This window comes from Lemur catta, chromosome 4 (assembly GCF_020740605.2).
Source record: "Lemur catta isolate mLemCat1 chromosome 4, mLemCat1.pri, whole genome shotgun sequence".
Taxonomy (NCBI): Eukaryota; Metazoa; Chordata; class Mammalia; order Primates; family Lemuridae; genus Lemur; species Lemur catta.
The window spans coordinates 10,248,269-10,274,104 of NC_059131.1; the positions used below are offsets into that span (position 1 = coordinate 10,248,269).

Here is a 25,836-nt window from a genome sequence, read left to right on the forward strand (position 1 = left end):
ATAGGTAAAATTTACAAAACTAACAATACCAAGATACTGGATTGGAGTAACCGGCAATCCCATACATCAATCAGTGTTTGAAAGTGTAACTGGTAAAAATCACTTTGGAAAATCATTTGGCATTATCCATTTAGGTTGAACATATCGACAACATATCCTTCTAGTACTAGGTATAAGCCTGAGAAAAATGTTTGCCCAAGGCCAGGCATGGTGGCTCACGCCTGTAATCCTGGCACTCTGGGAGGCCAAGGCAGGAGAATCGCTTGAGCTCAGGAGTTCAAGACCAGCCTAAGCAAGAGTGAGACCCAGTCTCCACCAAAAATAGAAAATATTAGCCAGGCATGGTGGCATGTACCTATAGTCCCAGCTACTCAGGAGGCTGAGGCAGGAGGATCACTTGAGCCCAGGAATTTGAGGTTGATGTGAACTATGATGATGCCACTGCACTCTAGCCTGGGCAACAGAACAAGAAAATGTCTTAAAAAAAAATGCCCATGTGCACTAGAGACATGTACAAACAATGATAGCAGCATTATTTTTAGTACTCAAAATTGAAAATAGGCCGGGCAAGGTGGCTCACGCCTGTAATCCTAGCTCTGGGAGGCTGAGGCGGGTGGATCGCTCGAGGTCAGGAGTTCGAGACCAGCCTGAGCAAGAGTGAGACCCCATCTCTACTAAAAATAGAAAGAAATTATCTGGCCAACTAAAAATATATATACAAAAAAATTAGCCGGGCATGGTGGCTCATGCCTGTAGTCCCAGCTACTCGGGAGGCTGAGGCAGTAGGATCGCTTAAGCCCAGGAGTCTGAGGTTGCTGTGAGCTAGGCTGATGCCACGGCACTCACTCTAGCCCGGGCAACAAAGTGAGACTCTGTCTCAAAAAAAAAAAAAAAAAAAACAAAATTGAAAATAAACCAATGTCAGTGTTAGAATGGATAAACTATAATATATGTATGCAACAGTTGATTTCTACATGGCAATAAAAATGAATAAACTACAGTTACATATACTGTCATGGATGAATCCTACAAACATAATATTGAGCATAACTATTTTGAAAGAGGATAAAAACAGGTAAAACTAAGCTGTCATATTAGAGTGTGTATGGTAGATATTACAATTATTTAAAACAAGAACAAAAAAATCACAAGGTTCTGGTTATCAGGGTTAGTCAGGACAGCGGCGATCACCGAAGGAGAGAGAAGAGTTAAAAATTAAATTGGGAGAGGGTCTGGGGGACTTCGCAGGTTGGTCAGGACCTTTACATGTCGGGTGGTTTCATGGATGTCCTCCTTGTGATAATTTATTTAGCTGAAAATTTTTGTTTTCTATATTTTTCTATATGAATGTTACATTTCACACACACACACAAAAACTGACAAGAAAAGCAGTCTCTACACATACACAAAGCCCCTCTCACAGGTGAGATCGGGTGACCTTTCAGGAAACTCAGCCACATTTCAAGCTCTCTTCTCCCTCACTTTAACTTACCTCTTGTACCACTTTGCTGACTAACGGAGAAGCACTGATATTTTCCCCTCCTTCAGGTTGGATCTGGAAATTCACTCTTTGATAAAGAATCTGAAAGAACAACAGGCTATATTATAAAGCAGTTGTGTCTTTAAATTTGCCTCTCTTTACAAGGCAGGCTTGAAATTTAGTAAGTACTCTTTTGAGGAAAAAATGCTATTTCATAATGAACAGTTTTTAGTAATAGGCTTACTTCAGAACTTCCTGAACAGCTTCACAAGGATGCAACAGTTTCAGAGGTGGGAATCAAGTGTGAAAACCCTGATAAACAATGTAATGAGCGACTCTGAGACAAAAGCATAAATTCCAGAATCTCCTCAATATTTAACAGTGTTTGTCAACAAGGGCACTATCCTCTTCTATGCAGATCTAGCCTGTGAATTTTAGGAAATTCAGCATATCTGTAACCAAAGCCCACCTCCACCCCCAACTTCCACAGGACTCTTCCCTAAGGCAATGGTGTCTCCACTGGCTTTAACTCATATAGTTTCAGATATATTTTATATAACCATTTCTCATGTTTTATTCTTGACTGTAATATGTTGTATTCTTATGGTAATAATGCGAACAACAGTATTTTATATCCTAATAGTTTCAACCCCCTTTTCACAACCTATTTTTCTTCAATAAATTAAAATTTTCATACTATTAAAAAAAAAAACACACACATTTCAGATCCACACACCCAACAAAATGCACTTCATACAGTTCAGGATTTCTTTTATTGGGAGCACTTACTTCTGTCTGCAGAGAGCTGCTAGCTGCCAAAAGAAGTTCAATGCTGCTAGGAGGGCAATGTGTCAAAGCAAAAGCCATGAGCTCTTGACGAGTGGCCAAGTCCTGGTAACCTTCTGATTGCCCTAACTGGCTACAAACGTCCCAACTTTTAGGATAACCTGCAAAATTGGCAAGAAGAAAAATAACTGATTCCCAGAAGAAGAAAAATATTCCATCTGAGATGAGAAATGCAATGGCTTCCTGCTCAGGTCTTGTGGTACCACAGGAAAATCATAGTCATTACTGATACATTATAATATAAGCAGAAAAACATAAGAATCTAAGATACAAAAGGAAGATTAGGCTGGTTTATTATCCAGAGAGTTCAGTTCTACTCCAGACAAGTGTTTCTGACAAACTCTGTTAAATTTTAAATTAACTGACAATAAATACAAATTATCTACTGAGCTTTGATGTTGAGTACAAAGGTTGCTATCTGAATTCGGAAGATTTAGGGGTATGGTCCATCCCTGCTACTGAGCACTTGTGTGAGCCTGAGAAAGCTCTAAGTACCACAGTTCCTTTACTACCATAAAAAGACAATAATAATAACACTTTTCTCTTGGGTTGTTGAAAGGATTAAGTAACATTTGTTTAAAAGCACATTGTAGGGAGAGGAGGGGAGGTGGGGGAGGACAAAACCTACCTAATGGGTACAATGAACACTATGTGGGTGATGGGCACACGCCTATAGCCATGACTCAGTATGACGGAAGCGATCCATGTAACCAAAAACATGTGTACACCCTTAATATTTTGAAATATATATATGTTAAAAAAGAACATTGTAAAATGCAAAGTGCTAGAAAAAAGAGACATTATGACAGAGACCTGCATGGAGTCATTGACTTTATAGAAGGTATAGTGACAAAATAGAACCAGCCCCCAACTCCCAACAGAGATCTTTTTCCTCCACATTATAGTCTGGATTCTTAAAATTTAATTTGATTCTTATTTGAACGAGTTCTAGCTTGAAAGTAGGTCTTTTTTTCCTAAGTACAAAGGCTTTAGTTCAGAATAATTTTTTCTAAATATATAAAATAAAAATTAATTCAGGTTACTACCCTTACAGGAATACAATTATTGCAAAACCCTCTAAATAAACAATTTTAGATTAATACAACAATGTTTTTACAGAAAAAACATAATTATTCTAAACTTAATGTTGCAAAATTACTTGGTTAATATTATAGAACACAGCTTTTTTATGAAACCAATTTTCTAACACTGAAGTTGTGAAGTATTTTTCCAGAATTTTAAATCTTTTCATAGATATATTGCCAAAGATTCTCTCCTTGACTAACCTTTAGTCAGGCTACTCTGAGCCTCTTCTCAACTAGTCTCAACCTTGGCTCCCCTCATTGTTTGACCTGCACACTCCAGTTTTAGAAAGAATCCTGGTAAGCCGGTTCAGCCAGAATCCCCATGACCTTGATATCTGATCACCCTCAATATCTGGTCAAATTCCTCATCCCTTATCCATAATATCCGGTCACTCTGGCCTGCTTTCAGCAAGGATCCTATTAAATCAGTGTAGCAAGAATCCTCCTACCTTTGATGTCTTCTCTTAGTAATTTTCCAGCCACCAACCCTCTCAGTATGCTCACAGGCTATAAATGGCCACTTGTCCTTGTTGTATTCAGAATTGAGACTAATCTCTCTCCCCTCTTCCAATAGTCTTGATGCCTTTCACAATAGTCCTGAATAAAGCCTTCCTTACTATTATTAACAAGTGTCACAATAATTTTTTAACAGTATACATACAAACAGTGCACAAATCACCAGTGCACAGCTCCAAGAGTGATCATGAAGTGAAACATTGTGTTTTAAGCACACACTAATGTTCCAATGGTGGGTAAAAAAATGTGTTTGGGCTTTCACATAGTCAGGCACAGCCACGAAAAGCAGACCATTTAGTACAGAGCCCATGATAAGACAACATCAGTTCTTATCCCACTAGAGAATGTGTTCTTTGTCCTCACCCCCAAGAGATGGGTCTCAGTATGTTGCCCAAGCTGGACTCAAACTTCTGGGATCAAGGAATCCTCCTACCTCAACCTCCCAAGTAGCTAGTGCCATAGGCACATGCCACTGGGCCCAGCTAAAACACATTCTTCAAATGGGAAATTATTCCACAATAAAATCTGCTTATCCTCTAGAGACTTGAATTTGAATTTCAATGTGGAAGATTTTAGAGTTGCAAACTACTTCCCAATTTCTCAACATTAGTTTGAAAAGTTATCTTTAAAAAAAAAAAATTAAAGAGTAGAAATACAATATAGTTACAAATTGTAAGTACTGTACTCCAAAAAAATTTTAATTATCTTTTATATAATACATGAAATGGCATTAAAATATTTTACATAAAATTGTTTTTCAATTATGAGCATGTTTTTAATAGGGAATGGAAAGCAACTAAAATCTGAAATAAAATAGTATAATGTTCTAAGTCCATCAAAATATTTATATTAATATATAAGCAAGGCCAGATATGGTAGCTCACACCTGTAATCCCACTGACTCAGGAGACTGACGTGGGAGGATCGATTGAGACTAGGAATTTGAGACCAGCCTGGGCAACACAGTGAGACCCCTCCCATCTCTAAAAAAATAAGAACAATCAGCTGGGTATGGTGGCACAAGCCTGTAGACCAAGCTACTAGAGAGGCCGAAGCAGGAAGATCACTTGAGCCTGGGAGTTCAAGGCTGCAGTAAGCTATGATTGTGCCATTGTATTTCAGACTGGGCAACAGAGACCTAGTCTCTAACAAAAAAAAAAAAAAAAAAAAATATATATATATATATATATATATATATATATATACATACATACATACATAAAATTTATAAGCATACAGCATATACGTAAGTATTTCAAGCCTAAATGTGGCCAGCTTACCAATCAGGTCAAGTGATTTTGGAATAGACCTTTCCCATTACTCATCATGTAAAGAGGACGTGAGTAAAGTGTTAAAATAAGTTGTCTACTCACCTGTGGCCATCAGCTCCTGACAATGCATATTGGCTGCTTTGTAGTCATGGAAACGAAGTGCTTGCTCAACTAAAAGGATTAGAACCTGTCCACGTCTTTCTTCTGGGTCTTCACCTATAAGCACATGCACATGACTTAATGATTATGGCAGCATCAATTGAATAAAAAAGAATTCATTAAAACTGTTTTTCAAATTAATTCAAAAATAAAACACAGAGATTAGACCGGTTTTAAATGATCAGAGGACAAAAGGTCACAGCAACTTTGACCTTTCAATCTACTTATTTTTTTAAATACCCTTATCTTCTAATCAATTTACTTATTAAGCATGAAATTCGCCCTCAGTTTCCTGAGAGATCAATGATAATATCAGTTCTTAACTAAAATACCCAAATCAGAAAGTCCAAAATGAGAGTGGTTTATAGCTCTACAGAAAAGTCTTGGTATTACCATGGTAAGGGAAAGAGAAAAAAAATCTATGCTTCAAAAAGAAATCAGGTTATAAAAGGGCTTAAGAAATAATGACCAGCAGATTGAGTGAATGGATGAAGACAATGAAGCAAAAATATTTCTCATCTTAAAAATTCAACTAGTATTTAGAAACTAGAATATAAGTGCTGTCCAGAGCACTGAAAAAGTCTGTCTCTTTGAACAAATTCTAGATGGTATTCTCTGAACCTGACTAGGCCTACTACACCTGGTCCTTGAGCACATCCTCAAGAATACAGTTTTAGCAAAAATCCTGCTACATCAGTTTAGCTAGAATCCCCCACCCTAGATATCTGATCACCACTACTGCAGACTTTATAATTACTATACACTTAGGCTACATGAAATTCACTAGAAAATATTTTTCTTTCTTTAGCAATAAATTAACCTTAGCTTATTGTAACTTTTTTACATTACACAATTTTTATTTTTTTAACTTTTTGACTCTTTTGTAAAAACACTCAGGTTAAAACACAAACATATTGTATAGCTGTACAAGAATATTCTTTAAATCTTATTCTATAAGCTTTTTTCCTGTTAAAAACAATTTTTTTTAAAACATTTCTGTTAAAAACTAAGACATAATCATACACATTAGCCTAGGCCTACACAGGGTCAGGATCATCAATATCATTGTCTTCCACCACCACATCTCATCCCACTGGAAGGTCTTCAGGGACAGTAACTCATCTAGCTGTCAAGTCAATGATAACAATGCCTTCTTCTAGAATACCTCCTCAAGGCCCTGCCTGAGGCTATTTTACAGTTAACTTTTTTTTTTTTTAAGTAGAAGGAGTATACTCTAAAATAACAATAAAGGTATAGTAAGTACATAAACCAGTAATAGTGGTTTATTATCATCATCAGGTACTATGTACTGTATGTGATTATATGTGCTATACTTTTATACCACTGGTAACAGGTTTGTTTATACCAGCATAAGCAAAAACACATGAGTAATGCATTGTGCTAAAACATTATGCTATGACATCACTAGGTGATAGGAGCAGTTACCTATAGGTTATAGGTACCTTCAAAGATTCTTTAATTTGTAATTGGTTAAAGAAATAAAGCTTTCTCTAAAGGATTGGAAAGTTTTAAGTTAAGATAAGGAAGTCCATTAATCAGAGAAAAGTCACAATATACAGACTCAAATGATCTGTTAAGCAAATGTATATCCTGCAGGTAATGATTTAACCTTTGCCTTGCATGGCCTTAGGTCCTGTTAATAATTTAATATCTTATTGTCCCAAATAGTCAGTTTTGTCAGTCTTAGGATCGCTGTTTTGTCAGTCTTATGATCTCTGTTTTAACATTAATGCTCGTCAGTTGCTGTATCCAAACTCTAAAAGGGAGGGGATATAACAAGGCGTGTACAACCTCTCTTCCCTTCATTGCCGAAACCCATTTAAGGTTTATCTGGGGTCCCATTGGCCAAGAAGGAGTCTGTTCAGTGAGCAGAGGGCTTAGGATTTCATTTTAGTCGCACAATTATAAGACAAAGAATTCGAAGTTATAATACAAATACAGTATTATTTGGATATGTAGGCTAAAAAGAAAAATAAAAAAAAATTTTATATTTTAAGGAAGTAATGAAGCTTTTATATTATCTTTAATATTTACAGGAAAAAAAGAAAATATGTATATAGCCCTTAATTTTCTAAGCTATAATATGGCTCAGAAGAAAAAGTAGACAGAAAGAGCTGAATAAAATTTTTAAAATATGTCCCGTCCCTATCAATTTTCTTTCTGTGTTTCAGAGGTTTAAATATCATAAAATCCAAGGCAAATACTGACCCAATCTAGTCTTAAAAAGATTCTTAAAAAAGAGATAGTGTAACACTATCATTCATAATCTTATTAAAATAATAAACTCATGTCTTAGTAACACTAACATAAAATACTGGAAATCGAACAATATATAAAAGTTTCTCTGTAATAAATGCACCTATTTCACTTAATATAAAGCCTTGAAATCCTGAAATGCTTGCATTTTTTCAGAATACATTCAATTGGCTAAGTGCAGTGGCTCACACCTGTAATTTTAGCACTTTGGGAGGCCAAGGTGGAAGAATTACTTGAGGCCAGGAGTTAAGAGACCATTCTGAATAACATAGCAAGATCACATCTCTACAAAACACACAAAAAAATTAGCCGGGCATGGTGGTGCACAACTGTAGTCCTAGCTACTCAGGAGGCTGAGGCAGAAGAATTGCTTGAGCCTGGGAGTTTGAGGTTGCAGTGAGCTATCGTGATGCTCTAACTATTCCAGCCCCAGCTATTTAAGTCTTATCATCCCAGGTGCCCAGATGTGTGGGTAAAGCAGCCCAAATGCTGCTCATCAAAAGATGAGCCCAACCCTAGCCACTATCTGACCACAAATTCATAAAAGACCCTGAATTGCCTAGCTGAGCCCAGTCAGTCTCCAGAACTGAGATAAATAAACAATGGTTGTTTTGTAAGCCACTATATTTTTAGGTGGCTTGTAAAGCAGCAACAGATAACCAAAACACTCTAGAAGGTAAACGTCCTCTGCTTGGTGATACTTTTCTTTAACACCCTGGGCAAAAATTAGCCTTGTCTTTCTTTCAGTTCTGTAATATTTGCTTACAGAAGCCATGTACTACCATCATATCTTATGTTGCAATATAATTATTTGTTTCCTTAGCCCTCTAAGACTCTAAATTCTCAGAGGGCAGCAGGTGTGTGTAATAGAACTTCGTATCCATAGTACTTAGCAGAGTAATATTACTTTATCTGCTCTTCTACTTCCTCTACTATAAAATGTGGCTAACAAGAGGATATTGTGTACAGTCAATATGTAAAAATAGTAAGGGTGCTGCCACGTAGGAATCATTGATACTCATTAGCTATTTTCATTATGTACACACAGGTGGCTCATAATAAAAATACCCTGAATGAAATGTAGATACTAGCCTTATCTTTAATGATACTGCACTAAGTTGTAATACGATTCCACATTAGAGTTTGTGAACTAGAATGTGGCAAAACTGAGATGGTCCCAAATATTAGAACTAAAATAGCTGCATTAAAGAAATGGCCTAAATATCATGTGATCTACATATGCTATTCTGTAGCATACAGGAAGAATTCTGTATGAATTTTCAATGGACAGAATGTTCTTCCAATTAGAAGGTGCTGACTTGGGGAGGTGGGGGGTGGCGGGAGGGGATGGAGGTATGACTACATGGTGAGTGCCAGGCACACTGTCTGGAGAATGGACACACTTGAGGCTCTGACTCAGGGGGATGGGCGGGACATGTACAATGTATATAACCTGAGCTTTTGTACCCCCATGATGAGCTGAAATAAAAAAAAAAAAAAAAAAATTCATGTAGGTTGCCACGGCCACTGGTACTTCTGTTAATATGTCAACATGTCACAAAGACAAAAAAGGAAATTAATCCTAGCAGGGACATGGAAATGTAGATGGCATCTTTAAGCTGCTTGGTTTGCTTCTGTGGACTGGATCCTCATGAAATTCTTCCCTGATGATTAGGGTGCTTCAAAATTTACAGGGTGCTTTCACATGCATTTGGGTCTCTATATCTTGGTAGGTGAAGAAAGGGGATATCATTCAGATCTTCCAAATGTAGAAAATGGAGCTAAAGTAATTTAGCAAATGCACGGCAGACTTAGGACTTGAACTCGTCCTCTAACTCCACACCCAATGTTCTCTCCAGTTGTCCCAGATACCTCTCAATGGATATTTGGCCCCAGTCACAGTCCCTTCACCTTTCCAAGTGTGTCCCAAGTCCAAAGACAAAGAAGCTAATGCTGTGCCTTCAGACAAACTAGAAAACAACTACTAACACATAAACATTTACTAAAACTAGAGACCTTAAGAATAAGAGTCCTACACACTAGAATTTTAAAATATTAACATGTGCATCCACTAAATATACTAAATGTATCTATATCTTTCAAACCAAAAATATAAACATAAATCCCCTTTACTTTTGTGCCTATGTGTGACTTACACTAATATAACTTCAAACCACTGCTTTAGAAACAAAATGACCAATAACTGTTCTTGTACAGATCAGCATACAAAACATATCAAAATACAAAACTAAATGTTAAAAGACTCTGGTAAGCAGAACAGTGTGGTTAAAGAAACATTAAATGCAGAGTTAAAAAGACTGTCCTTGAAAGCCAAGGTCTGCTATTTAACCCCGCTGAGCAAGGTATTTAGCTTCTCTGATCCTCAATTTCTCTTTTAAAATGAGAAGAATACCATCATTGTCACCATTTATAAGAAGATTAAATGAGATAAAGTATGTGAAAACACCACCAAACAGTAAACGCACAAACTTTTCTTAACGAATTGCTCAGGTTTGAAAACACTGGAGGTCAACTGGTAAGGCTGGCTTGTTCTATAGTCAATCTTTCTGGTTATAAATGGCAACACTTGATTTCTACTCCTGATCTCACAACCACTTTGTGACATCCTGAATGAGCTTGTCTTCATTTAATGGACAGATGGTCCCAGCAGCTCAATATATAGATACACATTTTTATAACATGCTGATCTTTCTAGAAAAAGACTAATCCTTGTCCAAAAGATGCTTTCCTGATACCTGTAAGGATACATTATGCTATTCACCTAGGGTGATGTCAAGAATAATGCAGAGATCTTTTCTGCAGTTTAGTATTCAAAAGACTTACCTGCAACCCTCAGCAGCTCAGCGAGGCCCAGAAGCTTGGCGGATTGTTTGTAGCATGTGGGGGACTGGGAGATACACTCCTTGATGAGGCTGATCCGATCAGAGCACAATCGCACTACAAAAGAAAAACACACTAAAGACTTGGACCAGAGACATCACAAAAGGGTGTCATGACGTTTCTAATATAAGGTAACCAAACAAAATGAAAACTGTGTTAATCTCCACATCAATGTGAATTAAGTAAAAGGCACATTTAACAAACAACAAAATTATTGTTGCTTCTAAATAAATAACGTGCAATATGAATCTTCTCCTTTATAACCAAGCTTCTAAAGTGCAGCAAGTAAGTGCTTCAATCTGAAGCTAGAAAAATGTGTCACCTTTTTAAGTACCATGTCAGGACTTAGGGGAAATTTTGAACAAGGCAGAATTTGTCTTTGAAAACTTCATATAGGCCAGGCACAGTGGCTCGGGCCTGTAATCCTAGCACTCTGGGAGGCTGATGCAGAAGGATCCCTTGAACTCAGGAGTTCGAGACCAGCCTGAGCAAGAGTGTGACTCTGTCTCTACTAAAAATAGTAAAAATTAGCTGGGTATGGTGGTACATGCCTATAGTCCCAGCTACTCCGGAGGCTGAGGAATGAGGATTGCTTGAGCCCAGGAGTTTGAGGTTGCTGTGAGATATGATGACGCCACTGGACTCTAAGCCCAGGAGACAGAGTGAGACTCTGTCTCAAAAAAAAAAAAAAGAAAAAGAAAACTTCATATACATTTTATTATACCAGCACCTCCCCCACCTCATCTTCCAAAACCTGTTCCATGTTCCCAATATCCATTTGCTATCTCTACTACATCACCCCAGTTTGGAGGGCAGGAGTCCTGAAAGTGTTTACTGTTCCAATTTATTGACCTTTCTCTAAAAATAAACCCAATCCTCTCATACAAGCTAAATATTATGAAAATAAAACCTGTCTGATTAAACCAATTCAGACTATGGAGAAATGAAGAATACACATACACACATACAAAACTCAGTTAAAGGGCATCATATATATTCTAGGAATGAATGGTACTTATTTAGAGTAGATACGTCAACCTTTAAGAAGCAAAGTACTGCTGGGGGAGGCTTGCCCCAACAACTATAACAACAGCTGACATGAAATGAATGTGAACTATGACCCAGGCACTGCTGTGTGTCCTTTATGTCTACTAACCCTACAAAGCAGAACCTTACGAGGCAGGTACTATTGTTATCCACAAGGGAAGAAACTGAGGTACAGAAAGGTTATATACTTTGGCGAAGGTCACTGAAAAAGGGATGGGACTATTGTTCAACCCTGCTCCCTGAATGTTGTTCACGTCTTTAATCCTTTATCCATTCCTAAATCCATGGCTATTCCCCATACATCTTGTGTTCTCTCAAAACTTCTAGGTATGTGAGAGGGGGCCCAGAGGTTGGGGAGATAAAGAAGAGAGGTGGTGGTTTTTCTTCCAAATGGGCTTTTCTGTGTAAGATATTATTATGATTTAATTCTGAACTTACAGAAAGCTTTCAAGAATAATACAAAGAACTCCTCTATTCTCTTTCCAAAATTTATAAATTATTAATAATTTGCTCTATTCACACATGCGCAATAATGTATGCATACCCTTCCTCCTTTCCTCTTCTATACACACACACAAATATATATGTATATACACATATATGTGCACACACAAATATATGCATATATACACATAAACACCTATTTTTTCTGAACCATTTGAGAATAAATTGCCAACATTATATCCTTTTATTCCTAAATACTGCAGTACATGTTTCCTAAAGTTTAGGCTCTTTTAGGATGAATATTTATACATCTCCTGATATAATAATCCTATTATGGCCTTTACCATAAAAGATAAAATGTAGACTTCCGTTACTTCCTTCATACTATTGCCTTTATCTACATGTCAGTATAGCTTCTATAGATTATTGTTCCTACTTATCCATTGCAATTATTCATATCCCAAGTACCCACTTCACTGACATTACCCATGGCCCTGTGACTTCTAAGGACAATTAATGTGAGTAGAATTGATATATACCACTTCTGAGCAAAAGCTGTAAGAGTCGTCATGGAATTCCACTATTGATCTTTTCCCTCTGCAATGAGAATCCCACGTGTCATGGAGTTGTACTGTAGCTAACCGAAGTGAACATGACTGTGAGCAAGAAATAAGCCTGCTATCATATGCCATTGAGAGTTTGAGTTTTTTGCTATAGCACCATCTAGCAAAAACTCACTGGCAGTATACTTCAAACTTTTCCATAACTTATCACAATCAAATATTATGGGTTTTTTCCTCAATATCTGCTACTATTTAAGGAGGCTTTCTCCAGATTCAATAACATGATGACCATGAGACAGGTACTCTTTATATAGTTCTAATTTGATTTTCAAAACAGTACTTGTCACAGATATTATCAGTATTCTACATACATAAAAACCTGGGGTTTTCATAGCTGCTTTTATGGCCTTATTGATGAATTCTTGTATTCCTCTTAGAGAAGCTCTAGCTTTAGAAATTCTACTAAGCTGACTTCCTTACCATTTATTACTACTCTCTTTCTAGCTCCATAAATCAAGGTGGAAAACTGAAACCACACATAATAATAAATCATCATTTTCTCTAAACTTCCATCTAATGGAACACTCAAATTTGGTTCTTTGTGTCCTTACTGCTCTAAGAAATACATACTACTACTATTTCAAGTACATTAAATATATTTGGAGAGTAGGATTCTAATGTTCAAAGGATTTTTTACTTTACTTGTTTATTTTCTGAACCTCTGGAAAATCATTTTACCAGTTCTCTTTTACTTCTAATTTTAGGACATGCTAAATTATATTTCAAGATGTGATTTCTCAGTTAAATAAATTCAAGCCTTAGATGTTATTATACTTCTATGAAGGAGGTATTCAATTCCTAAAATTCCTTTCTAAATGGAATGAATGAACATGAAAAAGATGTGCATGAATGTATTTTAACAATTAAGAGTACCTCATTTTCCTGTAGAACTCATAAACATATCTCAAATGTTAAAAAAAAATGACAGTAGCATACACACACACACGTCTCAGATGTAAAAGCATTTACTGACCAGCTATGTATATACCAAACAGTCTCATCACAACCTTAGGAGACATTGACAGTAAATGCCCATCAAACCACAGATGTGAAATATCAATTTCGGTCACTCATGAATGGCAACAAAGGTCCACAACATATATAGCTACTTGTGATGTTGCTGAAGTACAAATGTGAGTTGTGTGGGCCAGCAAGGTGCTAATATGCAGGAGTCAGTCACTTAGCCAAAGAGTGAAAAGACAAATAAGAGTTTCCTTCTCAAAGAATCTTTTACTTTTATAACTATTCATCAGTACAGTACTGTCTACTATTTATAATGCAGGTTCTTGTGCCAGACTATCTGAGTTTGAATCCTAGCTCTACCTCTAATGAGCAGTGTGACCATAAGCAAGTCACTTAACCTCCCTGTGCCTTGATTTCATTATCTGAAAATTGGAAACAATAATAATCATTACCTCATAGGGTATTTTTGAGAAAAAATACATATAAAGTATACTTAGAAGATAAAAATCACTCAATATATGCTATTATTATTAATACTACTGACATATTCACAGAAATACTTATCAAGTATGGCAGCCTCTAATGTAAGATTCCTCAGTGTTTCAATATATAACTTTCAGGACTATCTAAAGAACATTTTATTATTATCCCCATCTGAGAAAGGTGAAGCTAAAAGATACTGTTGCCACAGGTCACACAGCTCACAGTGGCTAAGCCAGAATTTAAACTCACACATGACACTGGTGTAACTCTGCCTTATCCCCAGGGTGTCAGCCCCTTACACTCATGACGCTTGCCTTGTTCCCTCTGTTATTTCAGTTCCTGGAATAGAGTAAGTGTCTGAATTAATGTGTGTTAAATGTAAGGAAAGAGGAGTGGGAAGAGGGGAATGAAGAGACGCTGGGGGAGAGAGGGAAAGAATCCAAGGAAGAAAGGGAAGATGAGGGGGACTGAGAAGGCAGGCAAGACCACACTAATTCTACCATCACTTAGAAAATGCCGCTAAGTAAAATAACAAAAATTACAGCTGGTACTTGCACAGCCCTCACTGTATCCCAGGCATATAAATGTATAGACTTATTCCTTATAAGCAATTTTTTTTTTTGAGACAGAGTCTCACTTTGTCTGTCACCCCAGCTAGAGTGAAGTGGCATCATCATAGCTCACAGCAACCTCAAACTCCTGGGCTCAAGCGATCCTCCTGTCTCAGCCTCCCGAGTAGCTGGGACTACAGGCTTGGGCCACCACATCCAACTAATTTTTTCTATTTTTGGTATAGAGAGGGTCTCACTCGTGCTCAGGCTGGTATCCAACTCCTGACCTCAAGTGAGCCTCCCTCCTCGGCCTCCCAGAGTGCTAGGATTATAAGCACGAGCCATCTCACCTGCCTATTCCTTATAAGCAATTCTGTAAAGTTCTTATTATTATCTGCATTTGGTAAATAAGAAAACTTAAACACAAAGAAAGTTAAAATACTTGCCCACAGTTATCCAGTAATAACTGGCAGAACTAGTTTCAGGCTGATATAACCACAATGCTAAGTCAGTCTGAAAAACTAACTTACTTTATGATAGAAAGAACAAGTGAACAACTGAAATATCCCCAAGCTGCTCATTTAAATATTAACAAAAATTTACACAAACATAAACACCCAAAATACAGGGAAAAACATATACATGTAGGCACACAAATATTTTATAGAAGACTCACACATAAGGAATCATTTTTACATGCTATTTCTGTTCCTGTTTTCTATTAACTCATTGATTATAATTCAGCTAGTACCATCAGCCTTCACCTGGTGAGAAACAGCAACTCCTGGAGTGCAGGTAAAGGAGGCTTTGAAACAAAGCAAAGTAACAAAATGAACTATGTACACAGACTATAATAAAAATACCTGGACCATAAATTTCTAAATATCAACTCGCTTTGTTTGTCCAGTATTACTGATGAATACAAAAGAACCTGAAACCTAAATTGAATCTGTGGGATAAACATAACAAAAAGTATACAAAGGCCATATTCCATCTCCACATCCAGAAGGTTTGCCGACAGTCATTCTAATAGGAAACTCGAAATCAATATATCAAGTTGGAAAACTGTCAAGATATGAAAGCAAACGTCTTTCTTAAAATACTCCTCAGTCAGGAAATTCTCAGAAGCTACAGTAGGGTAGCAGTCTTAGTTGCAGATATTCAAATTCAGCCTCTGTATGCAAATATTACCTGCAAAAATATTGTTAATTGATTACCACAGAAAATCAGGGCTCAATTTAATATTTCAAGTTCAACAGCATTTGGGGGACTGCAAGAAAAATTTTTTGGATTATATCAATCTCTTTGAATTAAATAAGTAGGTAAAACCCACAAAATGTGTGCGTGCACGCAGAGTCAAATCTAGAATAATGTAGGCCTGACATGAGATATAAACAGAGCAAAAGTTTCATTGTGCTCTGGATTATTCCCTGACTGAAAATTGCAATTAAATGAATGTTTGAGGGGGAGGAAGTTAATGATTTAAGACATGTGAGAATAAACTGAAAATGCTTTACAGTAAGCCTGGTTAATAGTCACAATTTTAAGAAGCTTTGAACTCAAAAGTTATAAGAACAGTACAACTGAATAGAATTTTCTAGTGATTTAGCAATCACTTTAAATATATTAGCTTAAGATGCGTATAATAATTACATACAAATTATTTCCAAACAATGATATCTGAAGTAACAATAACACCTCTTTCAAATCTAATAAATTTGTCTGAAAAGCAGAACTTTACCTTTCAGTAAAAGCACAATAGAAACCCACATGAAAACAAGACTGCCTGGACTGGCCAATATCCCCTAAACCATCCAACTCTAAATCCTACAGAGGACAAAGACACCAAGGAACAGGCCACCATTATCTGAAGGTACTAGGAATTAAAAAAAATCAAAATAAAAAGAGGAGAGACAATTTTTGGGAAAACTTACCAAAAAAGCAAAGATGAAAGGAACTCAGCTAGACTCTCCCACCCCCAGTCCCAAACATTTCCAGAGTTAATAACAGAAATACATTACAGGGAAGCCAGCCAAGTACACTGCTAGTAACCAAGCCACCCTGCTCTTTTAGGGCACTGAGGTCCAGGATTAGAAGCAACAGAAAATCTACCTCCCACTCATCAGGTAAGGTCAGGTAAGGTCCAGAGCACTGTGAGATGCACACTGTCATCACAGCATAAGGGAGCGGAGACAAGTGACTGTGTGACAGGAAGCTTGTTTGGGATGATACCTATATGACTTTTACATTTAGATAAAAGAACATGAGCAATATTAAGGTATCACTAGAAATTAAACTCTAAACAAGAACTTCCTATCATTCCCTCTTTAAACAAAAATGGACTTAATTAAAGCATATTCTGAATCAAGCATAAAAGAATATAAACTATTATTATTTATAGCTAGTTATAAATCTATGCAATTGAAACAAAATGCAGAAATAAATTGTATACCAAAATGGATGTAAATCTGAAACTCTCATCCATAACCCCCAATTTCTACTTTTGTTTTTATCCAATAGCCCCACTGTTCTATTACTAATGTTATTTCTTTAAATGTTATAAGCGTGAACTTTAAAAAATCACTTTATGGTAAAATGTTGGCTTTATTTTTTGTTTTGTGTTTTCACTTGAGATTTCATTTGAAAAATAGGGTGGGGAGGAAGACCTATTGCTAATGGATGGATTAAATGACCAAAGTTACTCTTTAGTTTTAAAAACTAAAAAGGAACAGTAATAAACTACTGCAAAATAAGTTAATAACAATGCAACAGTATGTAGAAAACTCACCTTGCAAAGGTAGGATCTTTACTCCAAACTCTTCAAGACATCCAAGGGCTTGGATAAGATCTAGTTCTTGTTGAATAGCAGGGGGTCTATCTGTTATCAGCTGTAAGCAGCACCTAAGAGAAATTAGATAATTTTTTTAAAAGAAGTAACATATATTCAGCAAAGTTACCTTTCTATATTCAACAACATGAGATCCAACACATATTTATCAAAAATCTACTATATTCCAGGCATTCATTCTGCTAGGTGCTTCTGTTATCTTTCTTAATCCTCATAGCAAGCCTGTGAGGTAGGCAAATATCATCATCTATCTGCCTTTTAAGAAAGCCAAAACTGAAGCTCAGAGAGGTAGAGTAATTGCCCAAGGTTACAATGATAGTTTGTAATGGCATTGTGGTATGAAGCATCATAACTCTGTGTTTAGTGCTGTTTTTACTACTGAATCCAAAGGTAATAATTATAATAAAGGATTTTAAAAAAAGAACTCAGATAATTTCCAGTTTCCCTTCTAGGAAAAACAGAAATGTTTTCATTCAGTCACAATTTGGTCCCCCCAAAAGGGACAAGAAATGACTTAAGAAACTGTCCAAGGGCCATTTTTCCCATCAAAAAGGAGGAATCAGTTGGTAATGCAGTACCAAGATACAGTATAGGAGAAAGTGATTTGCTAATCTAAGAATGTAGGATTCCTATGAAATATTTTAAGCACATTTTTAAAAATTCAGAGAAACTATATTTAATAAATGTTTTATTTAATGAGTAATTTTATTTTCAGAAAAGTGTAAAGAAACATTGGGATGTGAGACTAGACAGGTGGAGATCAGGCCACAAAGGACTCATAAATGCTAGAATTACAGATCGCCAGATGCAAATATCTAGGCCCAGGTATGGCATCTATATGATTGAGTGATAGATACAGGCCTATCGTGTTCTTGCAAAACTGAAGGATTTAAATCAGTTGAGCACTCACATACACTCTGGATTCAAGTGTAAAAGTCTATAAACTTTGTGTGGTTTCTATCAGAATTTTACACATACTTACCTTTGAACCCACGAATTCCAGTTAAAATGAATACTACAGACAGGCTCACGCGTGCTCGGACATAAAATTATGGATGTTCACTACCAGATTGTTTTTAAAATGAAAGAAAATATACCAAATCAGGATATAATTAAGTAAATTCTATAAAAGTCAAATAATAGAATATTCTACAACCATCAAAAAGGAATGAAACAGACCTATATGTACTTATATGGAAAAACTTTCAATATAGAACACAAATGAAAAAGGCAAAGTAAGGTATGTATAAATAGTAAGAACTTACTTGTGATTTAAGAAAGAGGAGGGTAACGTTTAATAAAATACTTTCAAAAGATACACAAGAAACCAATTTTAAAACCAGTTGAGGGATAATGTTAGGGGAACTAGAAGAAAGGTGACTTATTATCAATATATACCCTTTTTGTATTGTTTAAATATTTATTGCTTCCTCAAAAAAATCTAGTTAATAAATAATGCTTTAATCAGTAAGAATGCATGGGCTATTTTCTATATTCAATATAACTGTAAACACTGAAATACACCCAGGCACACAGATCATAATCAGTTCAGTGCTACATTATACACATGGGCATGTTTTTAAAATTAAGGTGTGTCCTTGTGGGAAAGAAAGGGATACAATGAAAATATTGGAAGGAAATATTGGAAGGACAGTTTTTTAAATGATCTCTGAGAAACACCTGCCAAAAAGATTTAGGTCAAACACAACTCCCAGTTTCCAAGGCTATTCTATTTGGTGTTTTCATCATTTGAAACAAAAATAGAATCTCCTGGGAGAAAATAAAAAGATTTACTAACTAAATAACTTTGTCAAGTTCAATAACATGGTTTGAGAAAACATGATTCTTTCTGGGATATCACTGGGGGGGGGTGGGAGGCTGTTACTTTTAAGCTTTGCTAGGGTTGAAACAACTAATAGTCATTTGGGAGGAAAAATGAATCTAAAATTGCTACCATGAGTGATATATTAAAATAACTTTCAAATGAATTTAAAATTTAAATGTTCAAAAAAAACCCAACAAAGTATTAAAAAATTATGAGGAATATTTTAATTGCCTTGGGAATTAAAAGTCTTTCAAAGGATGCCACAAAGGCAGAAATTATAAAACAATAACAATCAAATTTTTAAAACGTTCAATGTAACAATTGGAAAGATAAATCATGCATAATAAAAACTGGGCAACATAGTTGAACCATTTGAGATGGGCAAAGGGCAAAAGTCCCTTATGCCCCAAAGAAAGCCCCTAAGAATCAACAGTAAAAAGATGAACACTCTAAAAGGAAACTAAGCAAAGACTAGAAATGGGTTTCAAAAGAAAAAGTGCAAATGCAGGTGTTAAATAGGCAAAAATTAGAAAGACTGACAATTAGTTTAGAGAAGGGGCACTTTAGTGCCCTTCTCATAGGAAATACACTGGTACCATCTGACAACATACATCCAAATTTTATATTTGTTTACCCTTTGATTCAGTAATTCCACTCTGCATTATCCCTAAAACAGGCACAGTTCTAACTACTTTACATACTCAGTTAATATTATAATAGCCCTATAAAGTAATTCTATTATTATCCTCATTTTTATAGGTGAAGAAGATGGGACCCTGATGACTGACCCAAGGTCACACAGCTGTTAGCTGGTCAAGACTGAATTTGCACACAGTCATCTGGCTCTAGAAACTATGTTCTTCACCTCTATACTCTGTTGCTTCTCAGACAATGAAAAGAGGGAAACTTGAAACCAATTAAATGCAGCCAAAAAAGAGCTGGATAAATCTAGTAAAATGTAGTATAAAGCATATGAAAATATTATAGATCTATACATACTGGCATAATAAGCAACTGGAAAAAAAAAGCAAATAAAAAGAAATCCACAGTAATATCTCATTTTTATAAAATTATATATACATATATATGCAAAATAGTATCTGAATGATTAGGTTCAAAACACCTCATTAACTTATTTAAATAGTAGATAATTCACCAAATAAAATGTAGACTCTCTTATAAATTATTAACTAGAAAATCTGACATGATTGAATAAAATTAGGATGTACAGTGTTGGAAAATGAAATGCAGTAAGAATAAGCAAAAAGTAAGTAATTTGTCACAGACTATGGTCACCTATTACTAAAAGGGTCCCCAGCTTTCTTCAGTTTCTTTGATCAAGAAACAAAAATTCAGAGATTATTTGAGAAACTCGGGTCCTCAGAAAAATTGTCAATTGCCTTAAGCAGAGAAAATAAGTAAAAAAGTATGTTTCTAGAAATGAATGAGGATCAGCTCAACTCTGAATAAAGAAAAGTAGAGCAGGGTCTACAAAGGACACCTTAAACAAAGAGAAACAAAACAGACTCAGACTTTCAGAGTAAGGATGGAAGGAGAAATACATATTAGAGGGATAAGACACTACAAAAAGAGAATTGGAAAATAACTAGCAGGAAGAACAGCAGAGTATCTGTCAGATGGCAGGAAAAGGAGGCATAATGTAATTACAGATGCCACCCAACTTACGCTGGGGTTATATCCCAAGAAATCCATTGAAAGTTGAAAATAAGTAGAAAATGCATTTAATATACCTAATCTCCCAAACATCATAGTTTAGTCCAGCTTACCTTAAATATTCTCAGAACATTTACATCAGCCTATAGTTGGGCAAAATCATCTAACACAAAGCCCTATTTTGTAACAGTTGAATATCTCATGTAATTTATTGAATACTGTACTGAAAGTAAAAACAGAATGGCTGCATGGGTACTCGAGGTATGGTTTCTACTGAACGCATATTGCTTTCACTATTGTAAATTCAAAAAATCTTAAGTCAAAGCATTGTAAGTCAGGCACTGGCTGTAAACCACTTTTTAGTTTCTGGAATATTGAACAAGTAAGATTATCTTTCTGAAGCTTTTAAGATTTATTAGTCAGAGGTGATACAGTTTATTTCTTAATATTTATTGGGCTCTTAATTTTATAAAACTTAACTTTATAAAAAGTAATTTTAAATCATGAATAAATTCTTCTAAAAAAAAATCACTGCAACTGTATATACCTAATTAGAAGAATTCAGATGATTAATACCTACCTTCCTCCTAGCGTTAAACAAGAAGTGAGAACTAAAATAGCAGTACAACAGCCCAAGAGAGGAAATGAATTTATAGTCTAGAAATTTTGACCTGGAAGGGAATTTTGAGCTTCATCTAATCAGGACCCTTGTCTCTCTCTAAACAAAGTGGGAGCTATGCAAAGGAGACAGACCACTTCCCACACATGCTGAAAAGTTTTAGAACTTGAATTCATAGGTTATCACATGAATCTCTTCCAACAGATAAGAAATTCAGCCTCACAGAGCATGCTGGAGAAAAGGGGTCAAGAGAAAGCTGATGGATATTCATAATATAACTAGTTTTCTTTCAATATTCAAGCAAAAAATAACTGTATCCCCTACAGTATAGTCAATCTGTACTGGTGATTATATATTTTGTAAAGTAAAGAATAACAACGGAGTTTGTGTGTTCTGACTTGCCCTCTCCTTCTTACAGAAGAATATGGAGTTATTCTACCTGGCCAGATCCATGCAGCTATCCGTGAGGTTGGTGGAAGAATTGAAGTACTCTCTGCTGGCAGCCAAAACCAAGTCAACGCTTTTTGCATAACTGACCCTGTACTGGGGTTTTGCTTTAGGGGCTACACTAGCTGCAGGATTTATTGAGCAAGCACTGCAGTGCATCATCTGACCAGCCAGGTGAATATTTTCAAGGCGACTGGAGCACAGAAGGCTTTCTGTAAATATCTGGGAAAAAGAAAAAACTAGAATTAGTGATAAAGCAGGAAGACTCAGTTCTCAACAAAATGAAGGCTCTGAAATCCAAATGAAATAAATTATAAAAATATATGCATCCTAGAGCTGGTAGTTGTACAACATTGTAAATGTATTAAATGACAATGTATTGTATACTTTAAAAGTAGTTAATTTTATGTTATGTGAATTTCGTCTCATATAAAAAAATTCATCTTTTAGGAAAAAAAATAATTTTATTGAATAAACAAAAATTAAACATAACATTTTAATGTGTTACAAAGAATAAACTTAAAAGGTTTTGCTAAAATGAACAATGTAGATTTCTGTTTTACAGGCTATATCATGAAAACCAGAACATATTAGACATACTGTCCCACCCTCAACAGGGCCCACTCTCCTTAAACTATTTTTAACTCATTCAGTTTTTCAAAAGAATGATCATTTGAATATGATATATATAATTCATAATTGCTTAAAGCATCTGAATTCAGTCTTATAAACTAAATAGACAAGCTACAAATACTGTACTTATACCTAGTCATTAAAATTACAATATACAATATTTTTTTCCAACTTGCATATTAAAAATTATTTAAATACAACAAGAGACATTGATAGAAAATATGCATGCAAATATAATTGTACTCTACTAGGCAACTAATAGGATCAATTAACCTAAAATTGATTCTATAATTGAGATTATTTATATACTTACTCCAGAAAAGGATAAAACAAAGCTATACTTTTAAACCTACACTAATAATATTATATATAATTAATATGAGAACATTCCCAAGAATGCTATTCCCTATCACTCCACAGTGGGATGAGAATAGCACAGAAATAAAAGAGACGAAGAAAAATAAGATTTCATAGAGAAGCAAGAGTATCCTTATGATTAGGAAGACCATCCAATTTTCATAGGATCCCCTTATGCTCACTTCTTTGCATCTAGGCTTACTGTGGGAGGCATTTTTAGATAGGACTTTGTTGAGATGTCTAACAAGAACAAAATCACTAATATCTAAAAGGGATTCACTATGAAATAGATATTGTGAGAGAAAGCAAACTATCAATGAGCAACCCTAATGGCTTATATCTGACACATGAAAATGGCTTACTCCAAGTCTAATCAGGTAATAGCATCTCCATATTTCTTTGGTTTATTCAAGCAAGCCATAAAGAGTCAATGTCCAATATTGAAAAATACAATTTGCTCACCCTAACCCTTAAAAGGTTTTGCTAAAATGAATACAGATTCCTGTTCTACAGGCTATATAGAAATCCTCATCTAATATTTCCAAAGTTATGCCACTGAGCTTTCAAATTATTTTCTAAAGACAGCAAAACCTAACAATCAAAAATCAGTAAGACAATATAGAATGGTTTAAAAGGCACTAAAATGATACTTAAAATTTTAAGTTTACCAAATCTATATTACAGTCTTCTAGAACCTTTCCAAACCTGTTATAATATGCTTTCAAATGTTTTCTCAACAGAGAGAGACTCATGGGAGGGAGTCATTAAAATATCAAAGCCTAATAAAAAGGTGTTAAAATATTTTGAATCTGTAATATGACAAGTTATAACAGATTACTCCAAATAGGAGCTGGTTCAAATGTAACATATTTATTGCCAGTTTTTCAATTAGAATCAGAAACAGGAAAGTACCAAATTAATGCCATTCCAATGTAAAAACACTACTTCAAACATTCTAGTGACAGGTTTTAGACTCCATGTGCATACAGATTATTTTCTCCTGAAACTGACTTTAAGTTTTGCTTCAGATGCAAAAAGGGAAGTTACTGGCAATTATATTTTATGTGGTCTGAGACTGAAATTATCATATGAACATTAGAGTCATTCGAGCATTTAAAAACCTGAAATTCAGATATAAAACCATTCATTTCTCAACAGTCTACATTAGTGCTTTTTTGTTAAAATCACCTTGAATTACAAAGCTAAACAATTTCACAAAATGGAAACCTATTTTTACAACTCTGATTTTATCAACAGTTCATGCTTTGTGATATCAAAGCAAAGCGACATAAGAAATACTCTGTATGATTTTGGGTCTAGCTTATTTAACAAGAAAATTCAAATGAGAAACCTGTTTTAGACTGTATCTCATTAAAAATGAGTTAGATCATTTTTCAATAAGAACCGTGAATAATTTATTGGTAATATATGTACCTTCCAAAATAATGAGTAAATCCCTCTGGGTTATACTCTGAGTCAAGTGACAACCGTTTCTTAATATCCTTCATATTCCAGACATTATAATATGTATTAGGGGACATGAGGATGAACATGATATGATAATGCCTGTCTAGGAGCTCAGGATCAAATGGAAGAAACACACATATCAACAAATAACAACATTTTAAAGAAAGGCTATAGTAAAGGCAAGTTATATGAAAGGACAAAGGCAGGCATCCTAGGGGACATAATTAGTGAGCTAGGTTCTAAGATTTTATCAGGAATTTTCCAAGTCAAAAAAAAAAATTAAAAAAAGAGGAATATATTCCAGGCCACAAGATCAATGCAGGCAAAGTCACAGAGACATAAAACCGCATGGCGGATGGAGGGATTGATGACTGACCTGATGGAGCTACTGCCGCACAGGACACGGTGGAGAGTGACAAAGGTAGGCGGGGACAGGGAGGCTGAAATCTGCTGTGGCTTTTACGCCATGCTAAGGGGTAGAGGTACTTTCTCATTATTGATATGGAACAACTTTTAAGAAGGCATACATCGTGAAAAGGCTTGTTTCAGAAGAATACTCTAGTGCAAACAAGGAAAAGAGATGGAAGTAGGGAAACAAGTAGCAGGACAGCTGCAGTTGTGCAGAGATGAGGACAGAACAGATTTGAGAGACTTTTCTCGGGTACATCAGGTAAGTTCTAGTGACTTACCAAAACGATGGAAGTAAGAGAAATCAAGTATGAGTCAGAGTTTTCTAGCCAAGGACTAACTCACTAAATAGATGGTGTTGCAATGAACAAAGATAGGGAAGATAGAAAAGTTAAGTGTGAAAGTCTCAAACTATAAAGCACTGGTCAATTATCAGCTAGTATTCAACAGTATTACTTACTATGAAGCTTATTGTCATCACCTTATGTCCAATAAAAGATACTAATCAAAATTTTAAAATTAAAATAAAATAGTTCACATAGATAGAGTTACCTCATAGCAAGCATCAGAATCCAGGCACGTGTAAACATTCTGTTGCATAGTTAACATGTCTTGCAGCAACATTCTCCAGTGAGACTCACTAACAGGAGGCTGCCTGGGGGAAATAAAAAGAAAAAAAAAGAGGAGAAGGAGGAAAAAAAGAAAACAATTCATGAAATTTCTCTTCAATTGGACAAAAGTAAAAAAGAAATATTCTACATACCACATCAGCTCCCAAATGATCAACAGGAATATATCTCATTTGAATTTCCAGGAAAAAACTTGGATTAAAGATAGAAGGAAAAGTTGGGCAGCTACGCATTAATAATAGAGGTGCTGCTAAAGCAGCCTCCACAGCCCGCCTGGACACAG

The 25,836-nt window shown here is 35.5% G+C and overlaps 1 protein-coding gene across 1 annotated transcript in view; it reads right to left on the bottom strand.

Annotated features, from left to right (window-relative positions):
• Positions 1-25,836, bottom strand: part of NBAS (NBAS subunit of NRZ tethering complex) — a 319,324-nt gene that overhangs the window by 149,352 nt on the left and 144,136 nt on the right. The window contains exons 29-35 of the mRNA XM_045549061.1: positions 25,477-25,579; positions 22,052-22,281; positions 17,435-17,547; positions 10,479-10,592; positions 5,301-5,414; positions 2,270-2,427; positions 1,493-1,582 (exon numbers count right to left, since the gene is read on the bottom strand). Coding sequence (XP_045405017.1) covers positions 1,493-1,582; positions 2,270-2,427; positions 5,301-5,414; positions 10,479-10,592; positions 17,435-17,547; positions 22,052-22,281; positions 25,477-25,579 — 922 coding nt within the window. The remainder of the gene's footprint in view (positions 1-1,492; positions 1,583-2,269; positions 2,428-5,300; positions 5,415-10,478; positions 10,593-17,434; positions 17,548-22,051; positions 22,282-25,476; positions 25,580-25,836) is intronic.